Source organism: Serinus canaria, chromosome 22 (genome assembly GCF_022539315.1).
Source record: "Serinus canaria isolate serCan28SL12 chromosome 22, serCan2020, whole genome shotgun sequence".
Lineage (NCBI taxonomy): Eukaryota > Metazoa > Chordata > Aves > Passeriformes > Fringillidae > Serinus > Serinus canaria.
Genome location: NC_066335.1, coordinates 995288 through 1013541, shown reverse-complemented (window position 1 = coordinate 1013541; position 18254 = coordinate 995288). Strand labels below are relative to the sequence as shown.

Sequence of the window (18254 nt, the reverse complement as noted above, 5' to 3'; positions counted from 1 at the left end):
GCTCGGGACCCTTATTTTGGGGTCAGGTCCCTCCTTTTGGGGTCAGGTCCCTCCTTTTATGGTTAAAACCCTTTTTTGGGGAGCTCAGGACCCTCCCCCCGCCAGCCCCGCCCCTTCTCCCTCACAGAAAGGGGCGTGGCTTCACTATGAGGGCGTGGTCTCATTGTGAAGGGCGTGGTCTCATGCATGGGCGTGATTTGCATACTAATTACTCAATGTTCCGCCTTATGTGGGCGTGGCATTTCCAGACCACGCCCCGCGCGGCGCTGCCGGTAAGGGAAGGGGGAGGGGAGGGCAGGGGGCGGCCCCGGGGGGGGTCCCCAAAGCCCGGGGGGGATTTGGGGATCCCCAAAACGTCCCCAAACCCCCCCAGGGCCCCTCAAATCCGGGGGACCCCCCGAAAATCCAGGGGAACCCCAAAAACTCCCGGCCCCACCCCCGTAACCTTTGCGCCCCCCCCCTCGCCCCCCTAAAATTTGGGGTCGCCCGCAAATTTTGGGGTCCCCTCGACCCTTTTGGGGACCCCCATAAACGTTAGGGTCTCCTCCCGGCTTTTCAGGGTCCCTTTTGGGGTCCCCTCAACTCTTGGGGTCCCCCCGGAACCCTTAAATTCTCTGCCCCCCCTTTTTGGGGTCCCCCGGAACTTTTGAGGTCCCCCTGCCCCCCCACTTTGGGGTCCTCTATAAACTTTGGGGTCCCGGGGAGGATTTTGAGGTCCCGGGGGAGTTTTTGTGATCCTGGGTGGGATTTTGGGGTCCCGGGTGGGATTTTTTAGGGTCCCAGCTTTTGTGGGGTCCGGGAGTTTATTGGGATCTCGGAGGGTTTTTTTGGGGGGGGATCCCGGAGTATTTTTGGGAGTCCCGGGTGGGATTTTTTGGGGTTCCCGGAAAGTTTTCTGGGGGATTCCGGAGTTTTTTTGGGGTGGGGTTTTTGGGGTTCCGGGGGTGATTTTTGGGGTCCCCTCCCCCCGTTTCCTGTCCCGGCGGGGCGGAAGCGGCGCGGGTGACGCGGGTGACACGGGGCCGGTGACGCGGGGTGGCCGCGGGGACACCGGGACGGTGGCACCGGGACACCCACCGGGAGGTGACAGGGGGTGGTGACACCGGGACACCGACACGGCGTGGCCGCGGTGACACCGGGAGGTGACACGGGGTGGTGGCACTTGCTGGTAGCACCGGGAGGTGACACTGGGTGGCCGCGGTGCCACCGGGACGGTGGCGCTTGCCGGTGGCACCGGGAGGTGACACGGGGTGGCCGCGGGGGGACGGCGGCGTGCAGGTGCGGGGGGAGGGTCGGGGAGACCCCCGGAGCCCTCGCTGGGCCCCTCCCCCTCCTCGCTTTCCTTCCTCCTTCCTCCTCCGCGTCCTCCCTCTCTCCTCTGAGCACTTCCTCCCCCTCTTCCTCCCTCCCTCCTTCCTCCTCCGCTCCTTCCCTCTCTCCTCCGCACTTCCTCCTTCCCTCCCTCTCTCTCCCCACCCTTTTTCCTCCTTCCTTTCTCTTTCCCTCTCTCTCTCTTCCTCCCATCCCTCCTTTCCTCCCTCTCCCTCTCCATCTCTCTCTCCCAACTCCTTCCCTCTCCCTTCCTCCTCCATCACTCCCTTCCTAACCCTCTCTCCCTCCCTCTCCCTCCCCTGCCCCTCTCACCCCTCTCCTCCCTCTCCCCAGGCTGTCCCCACGCCATGGTCACTCCTCCGGCCACTCCGGCCGCTGCCGAGCCGCCGTAGGGAGGCTCCGGCCGTGCCCCATGGTCGCTCCTCCGGCCGCTGCGGAGCCGCTGTCCGCCCTCCGGCCGTAGGGAGGCTCCGGCAGTGCCCATGGACCCCCCCAGGGCCCCCTCGGTGGCGCTGCCGGTGCTGGACGCCATCGCCTTCTCGGGGGGAGGGGCCGAGAGCCCCGCACGGACACCGCTGACCCCCGCAGTGACCCCTGCAGTGACCCCCACAGTGACCCCCTGACCCCTGCAGTGACCCCTGCACGGACACCGACCCCTGAGCTGACCCCTGACCTGACCCCTGCACGGACGCTGACCACTGAAGTGACCCCTGCAGTGACCCCCACAGTGACCCCTGCACGGACACTGACCACTGAGGTGACCCCCGCAGTGACCCCTGCACTGACCACTGCCCTGACCCCTGCCCTGACCCCCTCCTTGGCCCCCACCCTGACCTCCACACTGACCACTGCTCCAAAGCCCACCTTGACCCCTGCCCTGACCCCGGCCGCGGTCCCGGACGTGTTCTGGGCCAGCCTGCTCCGTGCCCAGCTCTGTGTCCAGGAGCTCCAGGGGGCCATCGAGGGACAGACGGACACTAGTGACCACCCTCAGGACCTCCCCCGGGACCACCTCCAGGATGAGGCTGGGAATGTCTCCCAGGAGCTCCAAGGCCATGGATCCACGTTTGAGGAGATGTTCCAGGTGTGCATGGATGAGTCCATCCCACCCAAAGCCATGGCCAAGGATGAGAACATCTCACCCAAATCCGTGGCCATGCTGGAGAACATCTTCCAGGTGTCCACAGATGGATCCATCCCACCCAAATCCATGGATGAGGACATCCCACCCAAATCCATGGATGAGGACATCCCACCCAAATCCATGGCCAAGGATGAGAACATCTCACCCAAATCCGTGGCCACGCTGGAGAACATCTTCCAGGTGTCCAAATCCATGACTGTGGATGGGAGCATCTCCCAGGAGCTCCAAAGCCATGAATCTACGTTTGAGGAGATCTTCCAGGTGTGCATGGATGAGTCCATCCCACCCAAATCCATGGATGAAGACATCCCACCCAAATCCATTGCCATGTTTGAGAACATCCTCCAGGTGTCTGCAGATGGTTCCATCCCACCCAATTCCACACCCAAGGATCAGGACATCCCACCCAAACCCATGCCCATGGATGAGAACATTTTCCAGGTGTCTACGGATGAGTCCATCCCACCCAAATCCACAGCCAAGGATGAGTCCATCCCACCCAAGCCCATCACCGTGGATGGGAGCATCTTCCAGGAGCTCCAAGGCCATGGATCCACATTTGAGGACATCCTGCATGCGTCCATGGATGAGCACATCCCACCCAAATCCACAGCCAAGGACGAGCACATCCCACCCAAATCCATGCCAATGGATGAGAACGTTTCTCAGGTGTCTACAGATGGTTCCATCCCACCCAAATCCATGGGTGAGGACATCCCACCCAAACCCATGCCCGTGGATGAGAATGTTCTCCAGGTGTCTGCAGATGGCTCCATCCCAAACAAATCCATGCCCGTGGGTGGGAGCATCTCCCAGGAGCTCCAAAGCCATGGATCCACGTTTGAGGAGATCTTCCAGGCGTCCATGGATGAGTCCATCCCACCCAAACCCACGGCCATGGATGAGAACGGTTTCCAGCTGTCCACGGATGAGTCCATCCCACCCCAGGCCGTACCCATGGACCAAAGCTTTGAGTTCCTCTTTGGGAGCATCATGTCCATGGGTGGGGACATCTCCTCATGGACAGTGACCAGGGATGGGGACATCTCATCCCAGACCGTGACCATGGATGGGGACATCTCCCACATGTCCATGGGTGGGGACATCTCCTCATGGACAGTGACCAGGGATGGGGACATCTCATCCCAGACCGTGACCATGGATGGGGACATCTCCCACATGTCCATGGGTGGGGACATCTCATCATGGGCCGTGACCAGGGATGGGGACATCTCACCCAAATTCATGACCATGGATGGGACCATGTCTCCAGAGCACCTGGCCGTGGATTCCAGGATCTCTCCTGAGTCCGTGACCATGGATGGTCCCACCTTGGCCAAGGCCGTGAGCCTTGGTGAAACAGTTTCTCCAGAGAACGTTCCCGTGGATTCCAGGGTCTCCCCCAGTCCCATGGCCATGGACGGTCCCACCACGGATGGTCCCATCTCCCCCAAGCCCCGAGCCCCCAAACTCAGCCAGGAGGAAGAGGAAGGTGACGACGATGACGACCACGCCAACAATGACCACCATGACCTCAGTGACTTAGGTGACCACCATGACTGTGATGACCACAATGACCTCAATGTCCGCATTGACCGCCATGACTGTGATGACCACCATGACCACCCTGACCACAATGACCTCAATGACCTCGATGTCCACAAAGACCATGATGACCACCCAGACCACGATGACCACCCTGACCTCGATGATCACAATGACCTAGATGACCACCATGACTGTGATGACCACCATGAGCTCAATGACCTCAATGACCACCATGACCTCAATGACCGTGATGACCACAAAGACCATGATGACCACCATGACCACCATGACTGTGATGACCACAATGACCACCATGACCTCAATGACCACCATGACCTAGATGACCACCATGACCACAATGTCCACCATGACCACCGTGACCGTGATGACCACGGTGGCTCCTCCCATGAAGATGAAGACAAGGAGAACCTGGAGGAGAACCTGGAGGAGGACCTGGATGAGAAGGACGAGGATGATGAGGACCTGGATGATGAGGAGGACCTGGATGAGGACCTGGATGATGAGGAGGACCTGGATGAGGACCTGGATGAGGACGAGGAGCCCCATTTCCACACCAACCCCCTGTTCCAGCACCCGCTGCCCCCGGGGGTGCCCCCCTGGCGTCCCCACGGTGCCACCCTCGGGTGTCACCCCCCAGGAGGAGCCACCACCGCGGGCTGGGGTGAGTGTGGTCACCCCAAATTTGGGGGAGGGGTTAATTTGGGGGGGGTCCCACCAATCCTGATGGGAACCCCCCCTGTGGTGTCTTCTGCTCCCCCAGGACCACCCAGAACCCCGGAATTTGGGGACACCCCGGATCCGCCTGCGGAATTTGGGGACCCCCCGGAATTTGGGGACACCCTGGAATATGGGGACCCCCCAGAATTTGGGGACCCCCTGGAATTTGGGGACACCCCCTTGGTGTCTTCTCCTCCCCCAGGACCACCCAGAACCCCAGAATTTGGGGACATCACAGATCCACCTCCGGAATTTGGGGACATCCCGGATCCACCTCCCGAATTTGGGGACATCCCGGATCCACCTCCTGAATTTGGGGATCCTCCAGAATTTGGGGACCCCCCCGAATTTGGGGACCCCTTGGATCCACCTCTGGAATTTGGGGACCCCCCCAAATGGGTGGACCCAAAATGGGGGGGGCTGGACCCCCCCACCCCCTTGGAGGAGCCCCCCAGTTCCTGGGAACCCCCAGATTTACCCCAAAAAGAGGAACCCCAAATTCCCCCAGAACCCCCAAATTTGCCCCAAAAAGAGGAACCCCAAAAACCCCAAATCCCCCCAGATTTACCCCAAAAAGGGAGACCCCAAAACCTCCCAGATTTACTCCAAAAAGAGGGACCCCAAAACCTCCCAGAACCGCCAAACTGGCCCCAAAAAGAGGGACCCCAAATTCCCCCAGATTTGCCCCAAAAAGAGGGACCCCAAATTCCCCCAGATTTGCCCCAAATGCCCCCAGATTTACCCCAAAAAGGGAGACCCCAAAACCCTCCAGATTTACCCCAAAAAGGGGGACCCCAGAGCCCCCAAACCCCCCCAAATTTACCCCAAAAAGAGGGACCCCGAAACCTCCCAGAACCCCAAGATTTGCCCCAAAAAGGGAGAACCCAAATCCCCCCAGACTTACCCCAAAAAGAGGGACCCCAAAACCTCCCAGCACCCCCAGATTTACCCCAAAACCTCCCAGATTTGCCCCTAAAAGGGAGACCCCAAAACCTCCCAGTTTTACCCCAAAAAGAGGAACCCCAAATCCCCCCAGATCTGCCCCAAAAAGAGGGACCCCAAAACCTCCCAGCACCCCCAAACTGGCCCCAAAAATTGGGACCCCAAATCCCCCCAAATTTGTCCCCAAAAGAGGGACCCCAAATCCCCCCAAAATGGGGACCCCAGACCCCAAATTTCCCCCCAAAATTGGGGATCCAGAGCCCCCCCCACCCCCTGACCCCCCTCAAACCCCCCCAAAGCCCCCGGGGTCCCCCCAAAACCTCCCTGAGCCCCCCCCGAACCCTTCGGGACCCCCCAAAAATCCCCCTGAGCCCCCCCAGATCCCCCCTGAGCCCCCCAAATCCCCCAGGACCCCCCCAAAACGCCCCAAATCCACCCCAAAGCCCCCCCTGAGCCCCCCGAAATCCCCCCAGGACCCCCCCGACCCCCCCGACCCCGGGGGTTTTGGGGGGTCCCCCCCACCCGAGGAGCCGCCCTCCAAGCCCAGCCCGGACCCCCCGCGGGACCCCCCTGGGTGAGGAACCAGAGAGACCCCAGACCCAAAAGGGACCCCCCCCTTTTCCCCCAAAATTCCCATTTTTCTCTCCCCAAATTCCCATTTTTCCCCTATTTTTTCCCCAAAAATTCCCAAATTTCCTCCATTTTCTCCCCCAAAAATTCCCTTTTTTTTCCCCCCCAAATCCCCATTTTTCACCCCAAAATTCCCCTTTCCCCCCCTTTTTTTTCCCCCTCCAAATCCCAATTGTTCCCCATTTCCCCCAATTATTTTTCTCCCAAATTTCCCCCATTTTTTTCCCCCCAAAATTTCCATCTGCCCCCAAAATTCCCAATTTTCTGCATAATTTTTCCCCAAAATCCCCATTTTTCCCCCCAAAATTCCCAATTTTCTGCATAATTTTTCCCCAAAATTCCCATTTTTCACCCCAAAATTCCCATTTCCCCTTATTTTTTCCCAAAAATTTCCTTTTTTCCCCCATTTTTCCCCCCAGGGAGGACCCTCAGTCCCTGGCCCGGCGCCTTTTCCGCCTGGACGGGGTCAGGAAGTCCCAGGTGGCCTCGTTCCTGCGCAGGGAGTGAGAGTTTGGGGGGAAAAACTGGGATTTTGGGCAAACTGGGGGAAAATGGGGAGAAAAGGGGGAATTGGAGGGAAAAAAATGGAAATTTTTGGGGAAAAAATGGGAGTTTGGCGGGAAAAAAATGGGATTTTTGGGAGGGCAAAATGGGAATTTTTTGGGGAAAATGGGAGGAAAAAAAGGGGAATTTTAGAGGGGGACATCAGGGATTTTGGGAAAATGGGGGGGACATGGGTACAAAGGGGGACAAAATGGGGAAAACTGGGCATTTTGGGAGGAAAGCGAAGGGAATTTGGGGGTGGGGAAATGGGGATTTTTGGGAGGGCAAATGGGAGGGGCCACGGGCATTTTCTGGGGGCCCCCTGGGCACTTTTGGGGGACCACCTGGGGGGACCATGGGGCTTTGGAGGGCACACTGGGCTTTTTGGGACGGCCCATGGGGATTTTGGGAGGAAAGAAAGGGAATTTTGGGGGGGAAAAATGGGGATTTTGGGGAAAAAAAAAAGAGGATTTTTTGGTGGGAATTGTGGGATTTTGGGGGAGTTTTTTTGGGAATTGAGGATTTTTGTGGGAATTGTGGATTTTGGGGTGGGAATTGAGGATTTTTGTCCCCAAATTTTCCTCCCCAGCACGGAGTTCAGCGCTCGGGTGGCGCGGGAGTACCTGGAGCTCTTCCAGTTCCAGGGGCTGAGCCTGGAGCAGGCCCTGAGGTGAGAATTTGGGGGGAAAAAATGGGAATTTGGGGATTTGGGGGGATTTTTGGGATAATTTGGGGATGATTTTGGGGGATTTTGGGAATTTCTGGGAGGGATTTTGGGGAGATTTTTTGGAGGGAATTTGGGGGAATTTTGGGGATTTTTTTGAAAGATTTGGGGCTGTTTTGTGGGGAATTTGGGATCATGGGAATTATTTGGGGATTTTAGGGGATTTTTGGGGTGGATTGGGGGGGATTTTTGGGAGGGATTTTGGGATTATTTGGGGCAGTTTGGGGGGATTTTTGGGAGGGATTTGGGGCAATTTTGGGGGGAATTTGGAGACTTTTTCGTGGGGAAATTTGGGGGAGTTTGGAGGGATTTGGGGGGGATTTTTGGGTCATTTTGGGAGGGATTTTGGGGGATTTTTTGGGGTTGTTTTGAGGTGGTTTTGGGGTCACTTTTGGGGTTTTTGGGGTGCTCCAGGCAGTTCCTGCGGGCCCTGGTGCTCTCGGGGGAGACTCAGGAGCGCGAGCGAGTCCTGGGGCACTTCTCGAGCCGCTTCCACCGCTGCAACCCCGGCGCCTTTCCCTCGGCTGGTGAGAGCTAAAACCGAGCCTAAATACCCTAAAACCGAGCCTAAATACCCTAAAACCGACCCCAAATCCCTGCTGCAACCCTGGCACCTTTCCCTCGGCCTAAAACTGATCCTAAATACCCTAAAACCGACCCTAAACCCATCCCAAACCCCTGCTGCAACCCTGAGGCTTTTCCTTCTGCAGGTGAGACCCCAAAACCCACCCTAAAACCGACCCTAAATCCCCTAAACCCACCCCAAATCCCTGCTGCAACCCTGGGGCTTTCCCTCGGCTGTGAGAGTCTAAAACTGATCCTAAGTACCCTAAAACTGATCCTAAATACCCTAAAACTGACCTCAAATCCCTGCTGCAACCCCGGGGCTGTTCCTTCCTCTGGTGAGACCCCAAAACCGACCCTAAATCCCCTAAACCCGACCCTAAACACCCCAAACCCACCCCAAATCCTTGCTACAACCTTGGGGCTTTTCCTTCTGCTGGTGAGACCCCAAATCCACCCCAAAACCGACCCAAAATCCCCCAAGTCCAACCCTTTAGGGGATTTGGGATCCTCTGGGGGGTTTTGGGGTCCCTTGAGGGGATTTGGGGTCCCCTAAACCCCCAAATCCCCCCCAGACTCTGTTCACACCCTCACCTGTGCCCTGATGCTGCTCAACACCGACCTGCACGGCCAGGTGAGGCACCCCAAAAAAACCCTAAATAGCCCAAAACAACCCTAAATCCCCAAATGTCCCAGAAAAATCCCAAAAATATCCCAAAATAAATCCTAAAAATGACCCTAAAGCTGCTCAAAATATCCCAAAATCAAATGGAGCTCACGGCAAGGTGAGGCCACCCCAAATATGACCCAAAATCCCCTAAAATCCCCACCTGGAATTTGGGGAGGGGGACTGGGGCAGGGGTGGGGGGTGGATTTGGGGCTTTTCGGGATGGATTTGGGGTTTTTGGGGTGGTTTGAGGTGGATTTGGGGCAGATTTGGGATTTTGGGGCAGATTTTGGTCGGATTTAGGGTGAATCAGCCCTGGGGATCCCTTTTAGGGTTTCCCCTGGTTTTGGGGTAATTTTGGGGTGGTTTTGGGTCGATTTTGGGGTGAATCATCCCTGGGGTTCCCTTTTGGGGTTTTTCCTTTTTTAGGGGCGATTTTGGGGTGGATTTGGGGCCAATTTGAGGGGGAAGGGGGTTCCATTTTTGGGGTGATTTTGGGGCATTTTGGAGCATTTAGGGGCAGGTTTGGGGTCGGTTTTTGGGGTTTTTGGGGTGACTTTGCCCCCCCTGCAGCGCCTGGGCCGGGCCATGAGCAGCTCTGAGTTCGTGACCAACCTGAGTGGGATGATGGACGGCCGGGACTTCCCCCGGGAGCAGCTCAAGGTACCCAAAAACCCCAAAAATACCCCCAAAAAACCCTAAAAAAATCCTTTAAAAATCCCCCAAAAAATCCTAAAAAAAATTCCTAAAAATTCCTTTTAAAATTCCTTAAAAAATCCCCCAAAAATCCTAAAAAAAATCCCCCAAAAATACCCCCCCTCATAAAATATTCCTTAAAAAATCCCCCCAAAATCCTAAAAAAATTCCCCCAAAAAATACTAAAATATTCCTTTAAAAAAATCCCCAAAAAAATCCTTAAAAAATTTCCCCCAAAAAATCCTAAAAAAATCCTAAAAAAATCCCCAAAAATCTGAAAAAAAATCCCCAACAAATCTGAAAAAAATCCCAAAAATTCCCCCCCCAAAAATCCCCAAAACCCCAAAAAAAACCCTAAAAAAATCCCAATTTCCCCTCAGGCTCTGTACGGCTCCATCCGCAGCCGGAAGCTGGAATGGGCAACGTGAGCGGGGACTGGGGGGGATTTTATGGGATTTGGGGGAATTTTATGGGATTTGGGGGGTTTGGGGTGGACTTTGGGGGATTTCTGTGGGATTTGGGTCACGTTTTCAGGGATTTTCTGGGATTTTGGTCCTGACTTTATGGGATTTGGGTCGGATTCTTTGGGATTTTTGTGGGATTTGGGTCGGATTCTTTGGGATTTTTGTGGGATTTGGGTCGGATTCTTTGGGATTTTCTGCTGTTTCCCCTCCAACTTTCTGGGATTTCTTTGGGATTTTCACAGGGACGACGAGGACGAACCCGGGGCCGATTCCCAAAAGGCCAAAAAAGCCCCAAAATTCCCCAATCCCGAAATTCCCCCAGAACTCCTGGGGGGCTCCGGCCCCGCCCGCAGGGGGGTCCTGGCCAGGAAGGTCCTGGCAGAGAGCGACGGCAAAAAGGGTCAGTCTGGGGATTTTATGGCATTTTATGGGATTTGGGACAAATTCTGGGGATTTCATGGGATTGGGGGGGATTTTGGGGGAATTTAATGGGATTTTGTTGGGAATTTAATGGGATTTGGTATGGATTTATAGGAATTTAATGGGATTTTGTTGGGAATATTTTTAGGCCCTGGGGTTGGCAGGGCTGGTTTGGGGTGGATTTGGGATGAATTTTGGGGGAATTTAATGGGATTTGGGGTGGAATTTAATGGGATTTTGTGGCAATTTAATGGGATTTTGTTGGGAATATTTTAGGATTTCATAATTTTTAGGATTTTCCCCCTGCAGTTCCCTGGGGTCGGCGGGGATGGTTTGGGGTGGATTTGGGGTGAATTTGATGGGATTTGGGGTGGATTTCATGGGATTTTGTGGGAATTTGATGGGATTTGGGGTGGATTTCATTGGATTTTATTGGGAACACTTTAGGATTTCATAATTTTTAGGATTTTCCCCCTGCGGCTCCCTGGGGTTGGTGGGGTTGGTTTGGGGTGGATTTGGGATGAATTTAATGGGATTTGGGGCAAATTTGTTGGGATTTGGGGTGGATTTAATGGGATTTTGTGGGAATTGGGGTGGATTTGTGGGAATTGGATGGGATTTGGGCTGGATTTCCTGGGATTTTATTGGGAATATTTTAGGATTTCATAATTTTTAGGATTTTTCCCCTGCAGCTCCCTGGGGTTGGTTTGGGGTGGATTTGGGGTGAATTTAATGGGATTTGGGGTGAATTTAATGGGATTTTGTGGGAATTTGATGGGATTTGGGGTGGATTTGATGGGATTTGGGGTGGATTTAATGGGATTTGGGCTGGATTTCCTGGGATTTTGTTGGGAACTCTTTAGGATTTCACACTTTTTGGGGTTTCCCCGCAGCTCCCTGGGGCCGGCGGGGCTGGAAGCGTTTTAGGGCCGAGCTCCGGGGGCCCCTCCTGGTGCTGCAGAGGGACCCCCCCGAGGGCCCCGAGGAGGTTTTGGGGTTGCCCCACGCCCTGGCCCAGCCCCACCCCAAATACACCAAACGCCCCCACGTGTTCCTGCTGCGCACCGGGGACCGCCGGGAGTTCCTCTGCCAGGCACAGTAAGGGCCAAAAAAACCCCCTAAAAACCCTAAAAAGGAGGAAATCCTAAAAGAAAATTATAAATATGGGAAGAATGGTGAAGCTGGGAAAAAATCCCGTAAGGATAAATGGCTGGGAAAGGGTAAAAAAAAGGCAAAATCCTAAAAAAAAAAATCCCAATTCCTAAAAAAATCCCAAATATGGAAAAAATCCCAAATCAAAAAAAAAAAAAATCACAAATAAGGAAAAGAATCCTGAAAGGATAAATGGCTTGAAAAGGTTAAAAAGTGACAAATATGAAAAAAATCCTAAATAAATCCTAAATGCTAAAAAAAAAATCCCAAATTAGGAAAAAGTCCTAAAAATCCTAAAAAAAAATCCCAAAAGGATAAATGGCTCGGAAAGGCTAAAAAAATCTAAATGCCAAAAAAATCCTATACAGGAAAAAAATCTGAAAGCCTAAAAAAAAAAAAAGTCTCAAATGCTAAAAAAGATTTGGGATTTTTTTGGGGTAATTTTGGGGTATTTCTGGGGGTAATTTGGGTTTTTTTTTTTTGTATTTTGGGGGGTATTTTGAGGGTTTTTTTGGGGTATTTTTTGAGTATTTTGGGGCATATATTTGGAATATTTTTGGGGTGTATTTGGGGGATTTTAGGGGGTATTTAGAGGATATTTTTGTGGTAATTTTGGGGGTGGTTTGGGATATTTTTGGGAGGCACTTTTGGGGTTTTTTGGGGGTATTTTTGTGGGTAATTTTTGGATCTTTGGGGTGACTCAGGGTTATTTGGGGTTTTTGCAATATTTGGGACATGTGGGGAATTTTCTGGGTTATTTTTGGGGGGATTTTTTGGATCTTTTTGGGGCTGTTTGGGGTCACTCAGAGCTATTTGGGGTTTTTTACACAATTTGGGACATTTGGGGGTTTTGCGATGTTCGGGACATTGGGGTGGGTGTGACGTCATCATGACGTCACCGATGACGTCACGGCGCCGTGCCAGGAGCCCCCTGGAGCTGGCCCAGTGGGTGTTTGGGATCAACGTGGCCGCCGCCCTCTCCTCGTCCCCCCCGTTCCCCGCGGCCGTCGGCTCCCGGCGCCGCTTCGTCAGACCCATCCTGCCCTCGGCGCCCAGCCGCTGCCCCCCGGTGAGGAACACCCCAAAAACCATCCTAAAAATATCCTAAAAACCCCAAATATCCCCAATCCCATCCTGCCCTCGGCGCCCAGCCGCTGCCCCCCGGTGAGGAACACCCCAAAAACACCCCAAAAATATCCTAAAAACCCCAAATCCCAAATCCCATCCTGCCCTCAGCACCCAGCCGCTGCCCCCCGGTGAGGAACACCCCAAAAACATCCTAAAAATATCCTAAAAACCCCAAATATCCCATTGAAATATCCCAAATCCCAAAGGAACCCCAAATACCCCACAGAGACCCCAAATCCCATAAAAACCCCAAAAACCCCGAGCGCCCCAGAAACCCCAAATTTGGGCTGGGCCACCCCCATGTCCCCAAATGTCCCTGATGTTCCCAATGTCCCTGTGCCACCCCAATGTCCCCTGTGTCCCCAGGAGCAGCAGCAGTGCCAGCTGCGGCGCTGGTTGGGGACAGTGACCCCGATGTCCCCAATGTCCCCAATGTCCCCTGTGCCCCCAGGAGCAGCAGCAGTGCCAGCTGCGGCGCTGGTTGGGGACAGTGACCCCGATGTCCCCAATGTCCCCAATGTCCCCTGTGCCCCCAGGAGCAGCAGCAGTGCCAGCTGCAGCGCTGGTTGGGGACAGTGACGTGCCAGCTCCTGGAGCACCAGCGGCTCCTGCCCGAGGGACGGGGACGGGAGCAGGAGGAGCACCGGGCACACGGGGACTTCCTGCGCCAGGAGGTGACAATGGGGACATCGGGGTGGCACAGGGACATTGGGGACACTGGGGGCAGTGGGGACACGAGGGGCATGGGGACAATGGGGACAGAGGGGACAGAAGGGACACCAGACACACGGGGACTTCCTGCGCCAGGAGGTGACAATGGGGACGTGGGGGACATTGGGGTGGCTCAGGGACAATGGGGACACTGGGGGCAGTGGGGACATTTGGGAACACTGGATCGAGGACGATGGGGACAGTGGGGACAGGGTGACACAATGACCAGAGGGAGGGAGGGTGACCTGGTGCCACTGGGAGGTGCCACCTCGGTGACCCGTGTGTCCCTGTCCCCGCAGCGCCAGCGCTGCCTCACCTACGTGCAGGCGCTGGGGGCGTGGCTGCGCGGGGACAGCGGCGACAGCGCCACCCTCGGGGACAGCGAGGAGCTCGGGGACATCGCCGAGGGTCCCCTTGGGGACAGCCCCGAGTGTCCCCATGGCCCCGCGCCGCTCACCAAGTGCCACTCGAGTCCCTCGCTGGCCCCGGAGCCACCCCCGGGCCGCGTGCGGCGCCACATCTCGGAGCGCAGGGCCACCCGTGTCATTGTCCCCAAACGCCACCGGGACCGCCTGTGACTGTCACCAGAGTCACTGCCACATCTCGGAGCGCAGGGCCACCCGTGTCATTGTCCCCAAACGCCACCGGGACCGCCTGTGACTGTCACCAGTGTCACCGCCACATCTCGGAGCGCAGGGCCACCCGTGTCACTGTCCCCAAGTGCCACCAGGACCGCCTGTGACAGACCTGGATTGTCCCCGGGACTGTCCCCAAGTGCCACCAGGACTGGCTGTGGGGACCCTGTGACAGGGACACCCCAAAGTGCCACCTCTGTGACAGGGACGCTCCCAATGTCCCCTCTGTGGGACAAAGGACACCCCAAAGTGCCACCCCCAGGACAGGGACACTCCCAGTGTCCCCACCCCAATGTCCCCAATGCTGTCCCCAATGTCCCCTCCCCCCTGGTACGAGGCTTTTTTTGGGGGGTCCCCCCGGGATTGGGAACAACTCAGGGAAATCCCAAAACTCCCAAACTTCCCAAAAATCCCAGTCCCAAATTCCCATTCCCAAAAATCCCAAAAATCCCCAAACCAATCCCATTCCCAGAGGAATTTTGGGGGGAATTTGGGATTTGGGGGGAATTTGGGATTCCCTCGCTGCGGTTGTGCAATAAAGGTTCAGAATTCCGGAATTTTGGAGAATTTTGGGAATTCGGGGGTGGGGGAGGGAGGAATTTTCCCGGCCATCCTGGGGTTTATTGGCTGTGGGACCCCAAACCCACCCCGGCCCCACCCCGACCCCACAAACCCAACTGGGGAGGGACACGAGGACAGGCTGGGGACACCGCGGGGGCCTGGGGGACTTGGGAAGGTCCTGGAGGACATTTGGGAAGGTTCTGGAGAACTTTGGGTGGTCCTGGGGGCCACAGGAGGGTCCTGGTGGCCATGGGAAGGTTCTGGAGGCCATGGGAGGGTCCTGGAGGTCCCCAAGGTGTCCTGGAGGCCACAGGAAGCTTCTGGAGGTTGTGGGAAGGTTCTGGAGAACATGGGGTGCTCCTGGAGATCCTGGGAAGGTTCTGGAGAACTTTGGGTGCTCCTGGAGATCCTGGGAAGGTTCTGGAGAACATGGGGTGCTCCTGGAGATCCTGGGAAGGTTCTGGAGAACACGGGGTGATCCTGGAGATCCTGGGAAGGTTCTGGAGAACTTTGGGTGCTCCTGGAGATCCTGGGAAGGTTCTGGAGAACATGGGGTGCTCCTGGAGGCCACGGGAGGTTCTGGAGGCCGCAGGAGGTTCCTGGAGGTCCCCTCGGTGTCCCCGGTGCGGCTCAGAGGCCATCAGGGCGCTGGTACTGCCAGAAGGCGATGTCCCCGTCGTCCCCGCAGGAGGCCAGCAGCCCGGGCTCCCGTGGGTGCCAGGCCACCCCGTTGGCGTCCTGGGCGTGTGCCCGCGGCACGTGGGCGGCCAGGCTGAACGTCACCGGCGAGCCCGGGGCCACCGGGGCCACCTCCTCGAACACCCGCACCGCGTCGTCACCGCACGCCGTGGCCACCGCGCCCGTCAGGTGGCACCTGGGTAGGAGACAGGGGTCAGGTGGCACCTGGGGACACTGGGAGGGGCCAGGTGGCACCTGGGAGGGATGGGGGTCAGGGAGGGGCCAGGTGGCACTGGGGTGGTGGCATCTGGAGGGGCATGGAGGTCATGGGGAGGGAACAGGGCCCCAGTGAGATGTCCCCAATGTCCCTGATGTCCCCAGCTGTCCCCAATGCTCACCAGGCCACGTCGTAGATGCTGCGCCCGTGGTACCCGGACAGGGTGCAGACACACTGCCAGCTGTGCTCCGAGCCACCTCCTGGGGACACAGGGACACATTGGGGACACTGGGGTGTCCACCCCTGCAGGGTGTGGTCATCACTGCACCCTGTCCCCATCCTTGTCCTCTGACCCCATCCCCATCCCTGTCCTTGTCCCCTGTCCCCATCCCTGTACCCCATCCCCAACTCCTGATCCCTGTCCTCATGTCCCCATGTCCCTGTCCCTGCTGTCCCCATGTTCCTCACCGTGTCCCTGGCTGCACTGCCACATGCACAGGATGCAGTCATCACTGCAGGACACCAGGTGCTGTCCCCTGTCCCCATGTCCCCAAGGTCCCTGCTGTCCCCATGTCCCTCACCGTGTCCCTCGGCGCGCTGCCACACGCGCAGGGTGCGGTCATCGCTGCAGGACACGAGGCGCTGGCCGGAGCGCTCCCAGGCCACTGCCCACACGGTGGACGTGTGTCCCTCCAGGGTGGCACAGCACACCCAGTCGTCCTCGTCCTCGCGGTATAGACGCACCGTGTCATCGTAGCTGGCGCTGGCCAGCAGCTGGGGACAGCAATGGGGACACCGTTGGGGACATTGGGAACAGAGGGAACATTGTCCCTGTGGGAGCTTGTGGTGTCCCAGGTGTGCCCCCAGGTGTACTCAGGTCCCCCCAGGTGTCTCCAGGTGTCCTCAGGCCTCCCTCAGCCTCCCCCAGGTGTCCCTGTGTGTCCCCAGGTACCTCCTGGCTGGGGTGCCACACCACGTGTTTGACATCCTGGCTGTGGGCGCTCAGCACGCTGACACACTCGAACTCCTGCTCCTCCTCGTCCACTGAGGGGACAGGGGACAGTGAGGGGACACAGGGGACAGTGAGGGGACACAGGGGTCACAGGGGTCAGTGAGGGGACACAGGGGACAGTGAGGGGACACAGGGGACACAGGGGACAGTGAGGGGACACAGGGGACAGTGAGGGGACACAGGGGTCATAGGGGTCAGTGAGGGGACACAGGGGACACAGGGGTCACAGGGGACAGTGAGGGGACACAGGGGACACAGGGGTCAGTGAGGGGACACAGGGGACAGTGAGGGGACACAGGGGACACAGGGGTCAGCACTCACCTTCCCAGACCCAGACGCTCTTGTCACGGCTGCAGGTGGCCAGCAGTGACCCCGAGGGTGCCCAGGCCACCGACTTCACCTCGTTCTCGTGCCCCTCCAGTGTGGCCACCACCTGTGGGGACAGGGCACCGTGGCATGGGGGGGGGGGGGGACACGGGGGTGGGGAAGGGTCTGGGGACACAGGGGACAATGGGGACACAGCTGGGACACAAGTGACAACAGGGGGACAAGGGCGTGACACAGGTGACAAAACGGGGATGACACAGGTGACACTGGGGAGGTGATAGAGATGACAATGGGGGGAGCACAGGTGACAGAGGTGACACTGGGAGGTGACACGGGTGGCAGTGCCCACCTCGAAGCCCTGCTCGTGGCGCTTCCAGACGCACGTGGTGCCATCGAAGCTGGCCGAGGCCAGGAACTGCCCACACGGCGACCACGCCACCCTGCGCACCGTGCGCTGGTGCCCGTCCGCCAGCACCGCCCGGCACGCCCAGCCCGAGCCTGGCACGGGGACACGGCACCGTGAGGGGACACCGGGGACACCGGGACAGAGCCCTGCCAGCCCCGTGTCCATCCCTGCCCCAGCACCGCCCGGCACGCCCAGCCCGAGCCTGGCACCGGGACACGGCACCGTGAGGGGACAGCGGGGACAGTGAGGGGACACCGGGACAGAGCCCTCTCAGCCCTGTGTCCAGCTCGGTCCCCCCACACTGTCCGGCCCCAGACCCGCACGGTTCGGTCCCGTTCCCGTTCCCCGCTCACCCTCACGGCCCCAGATCCGCACGGTTCGGTCCCGTTCCCCGCTCACCCTCACGGCCCCAGACCCGCACGGTTCGGTCCCGTTCCCGTTCCCCGCTCACCCTCACGGCCCCAGATCCGCACGGTTCGGTCCCGTTCCCCGCTCACCCTCACGGCCCCAGATCCGCACGGTTCGGTCCCGGTTCCGTTCCCGTTCCCCGCTCACCCTCACGGCCCCAGATCCGCACGGTTCGGTCCCGGTTCCGTTCCCGTTCCCCGCTCACCCTCACGGCCCCAGATCCGCACGGTTCGGTCCCGGTCCCGTTCCCCGCTCACCCTCACGGCCCCAGATCCGCACGGTTCGGTCCCGGTCCCGTTCCCCGCTCACCCTCACGGCCCCAGATCCGCACGGTTCGGTCCCGGTCCCGTTCCCCGCTCACCCTCACGGCCCCAGATCCGCACGGTTCGGTCCCCGCCGCAGGACGCCAGCAGGGCCCCGCTGGGGCTCCAGGCCAGGGCCCAGCAGCGGGACTCGGGGTGCGCCGACACCCGGCACAGCAGCGACAGAGCCTCGGGCATGGCGGCACCGGCACCGGCAGCGCCGCCGGAACGACACCGGGACCGCAACCGGAACCGACACCGGAACCGGAGCGGCGCCGGAAGCGGAACAGAACAGGAAGCGGAAG

General features: G+C 57.8%; 2 protein-coding genes across 2 annotated transcripts; one reads left to right on the top strand and one right to left on the bottom strand.

Moving 5' to 3' along the window:
- Positions 1 to 1672: 1672 nt before the first annotated feature.
- On the top strand, positions 1673 to 14595 carry LOC127060360 (uncharacterized). The gene is made up of 16 exons (XM_050982751.1): positions 1673 to 1943; positions 2090 to 4706; positions 4806 to 6011; positions 6114 to 6127; positions 6178 to 6278; positions 6754 to 6837; positions 7467 to 7547; positions 8016 to 8128; positions 8741 to 8799; positions 9406 to 9495; positions 9909 to 9952; positions 10235 to 10392; positions 11306 to 11510; positions 12489 to 12633; positions 13229 to 13366; positions 13703 to 14595. The coding sequence occupies exons 1-16, from the start codon at positions 1815 to 1817 to the stop codon at positions 13979 to 13981; spliced, it is 5463 nt and encodes a 1820-aa protein (XP_050838708.1). The 5' UTR covers positions 1673 to 1814; the 3' UTR covers positions 13982 to 14595.
- A 58-nt stretch (positions 14596 to 14653) lies between these two features.
- Positions 14654 to 18231, bottom strand: CIAO1 (cytosolic iron-sulfur assembly component 1). The gene is made up of 7 exons (XM_050983013.1): positions 18009 to 18231; positions 17183 to 17331; positions 16828 to 16939; positions 16447 to 16538; positions 16076 to 16268; positions 15676 to 15754; positions 14654 to 15473 (listed from the first exon to the last, which is right to left on the bottom strand). Exons 1-7 carry the CDS (start codon positions 18145 to 18147, stop codon positions 15230 to 15232), a joined length of 1008 nt encoding a protein of 335 aa, XP_050838970.1. The 5' UTR covers positions 18148 to 18231; the 3' UTR covers positions 14654 to 15229.
- Between the last annotated feature and the right edge of the window lie 23 nt (positions 18232 to 18254).

Excerpts from the sequence above, each read along its gene's own strand:
- LOC127060360 (XM_050982751.1), top strand. The coding sequence starts at position 1,815 with ATGGACCCCCCCAGGGCCCCCTCGGTGGCGCTGCCGGTGCTGGACGCC. Across the intron at positions 1,944-2,089 it reads CCCCTGCAGTGACCCCCACA|GTGACCCCCGCAGTGACCCC; the intron begins GTGACCCCCTGA and ends CTGACCACTGAG. Across the intron at positions 6,279-6,753 it reads CCCCCGCGGGACCCCCCTGG|GGAGGACCCTCAGTCCCTGG; the intron begins GTGAGGAACCAG and ends TTTTCCCCCCAG.
- CIAO1 (XM_050983013.1), bottom strand. The coding sequence starts at position 18,147 with ATGCCCGAGGCTCTGTCGCTGCTGTGCCGGGTGTCGGCGCACCCCGAG. Across the intron at positions 16,269-16,446 it reads TGTGGCACCCCAGCCAGGAG|CTGCTGGCCAGCGCCAGCTA; the intron begins GTACCTGGGGAC and ends TGCTGTCCCCAG. Across the intron at positions 15,474-15,675 it reads AGCATCTACGACGTGGCCTG|GTGCCACCTGACGGGCGCGG; the intron begins GTGAGCATTGGG and ends TCTCCTACCCAG.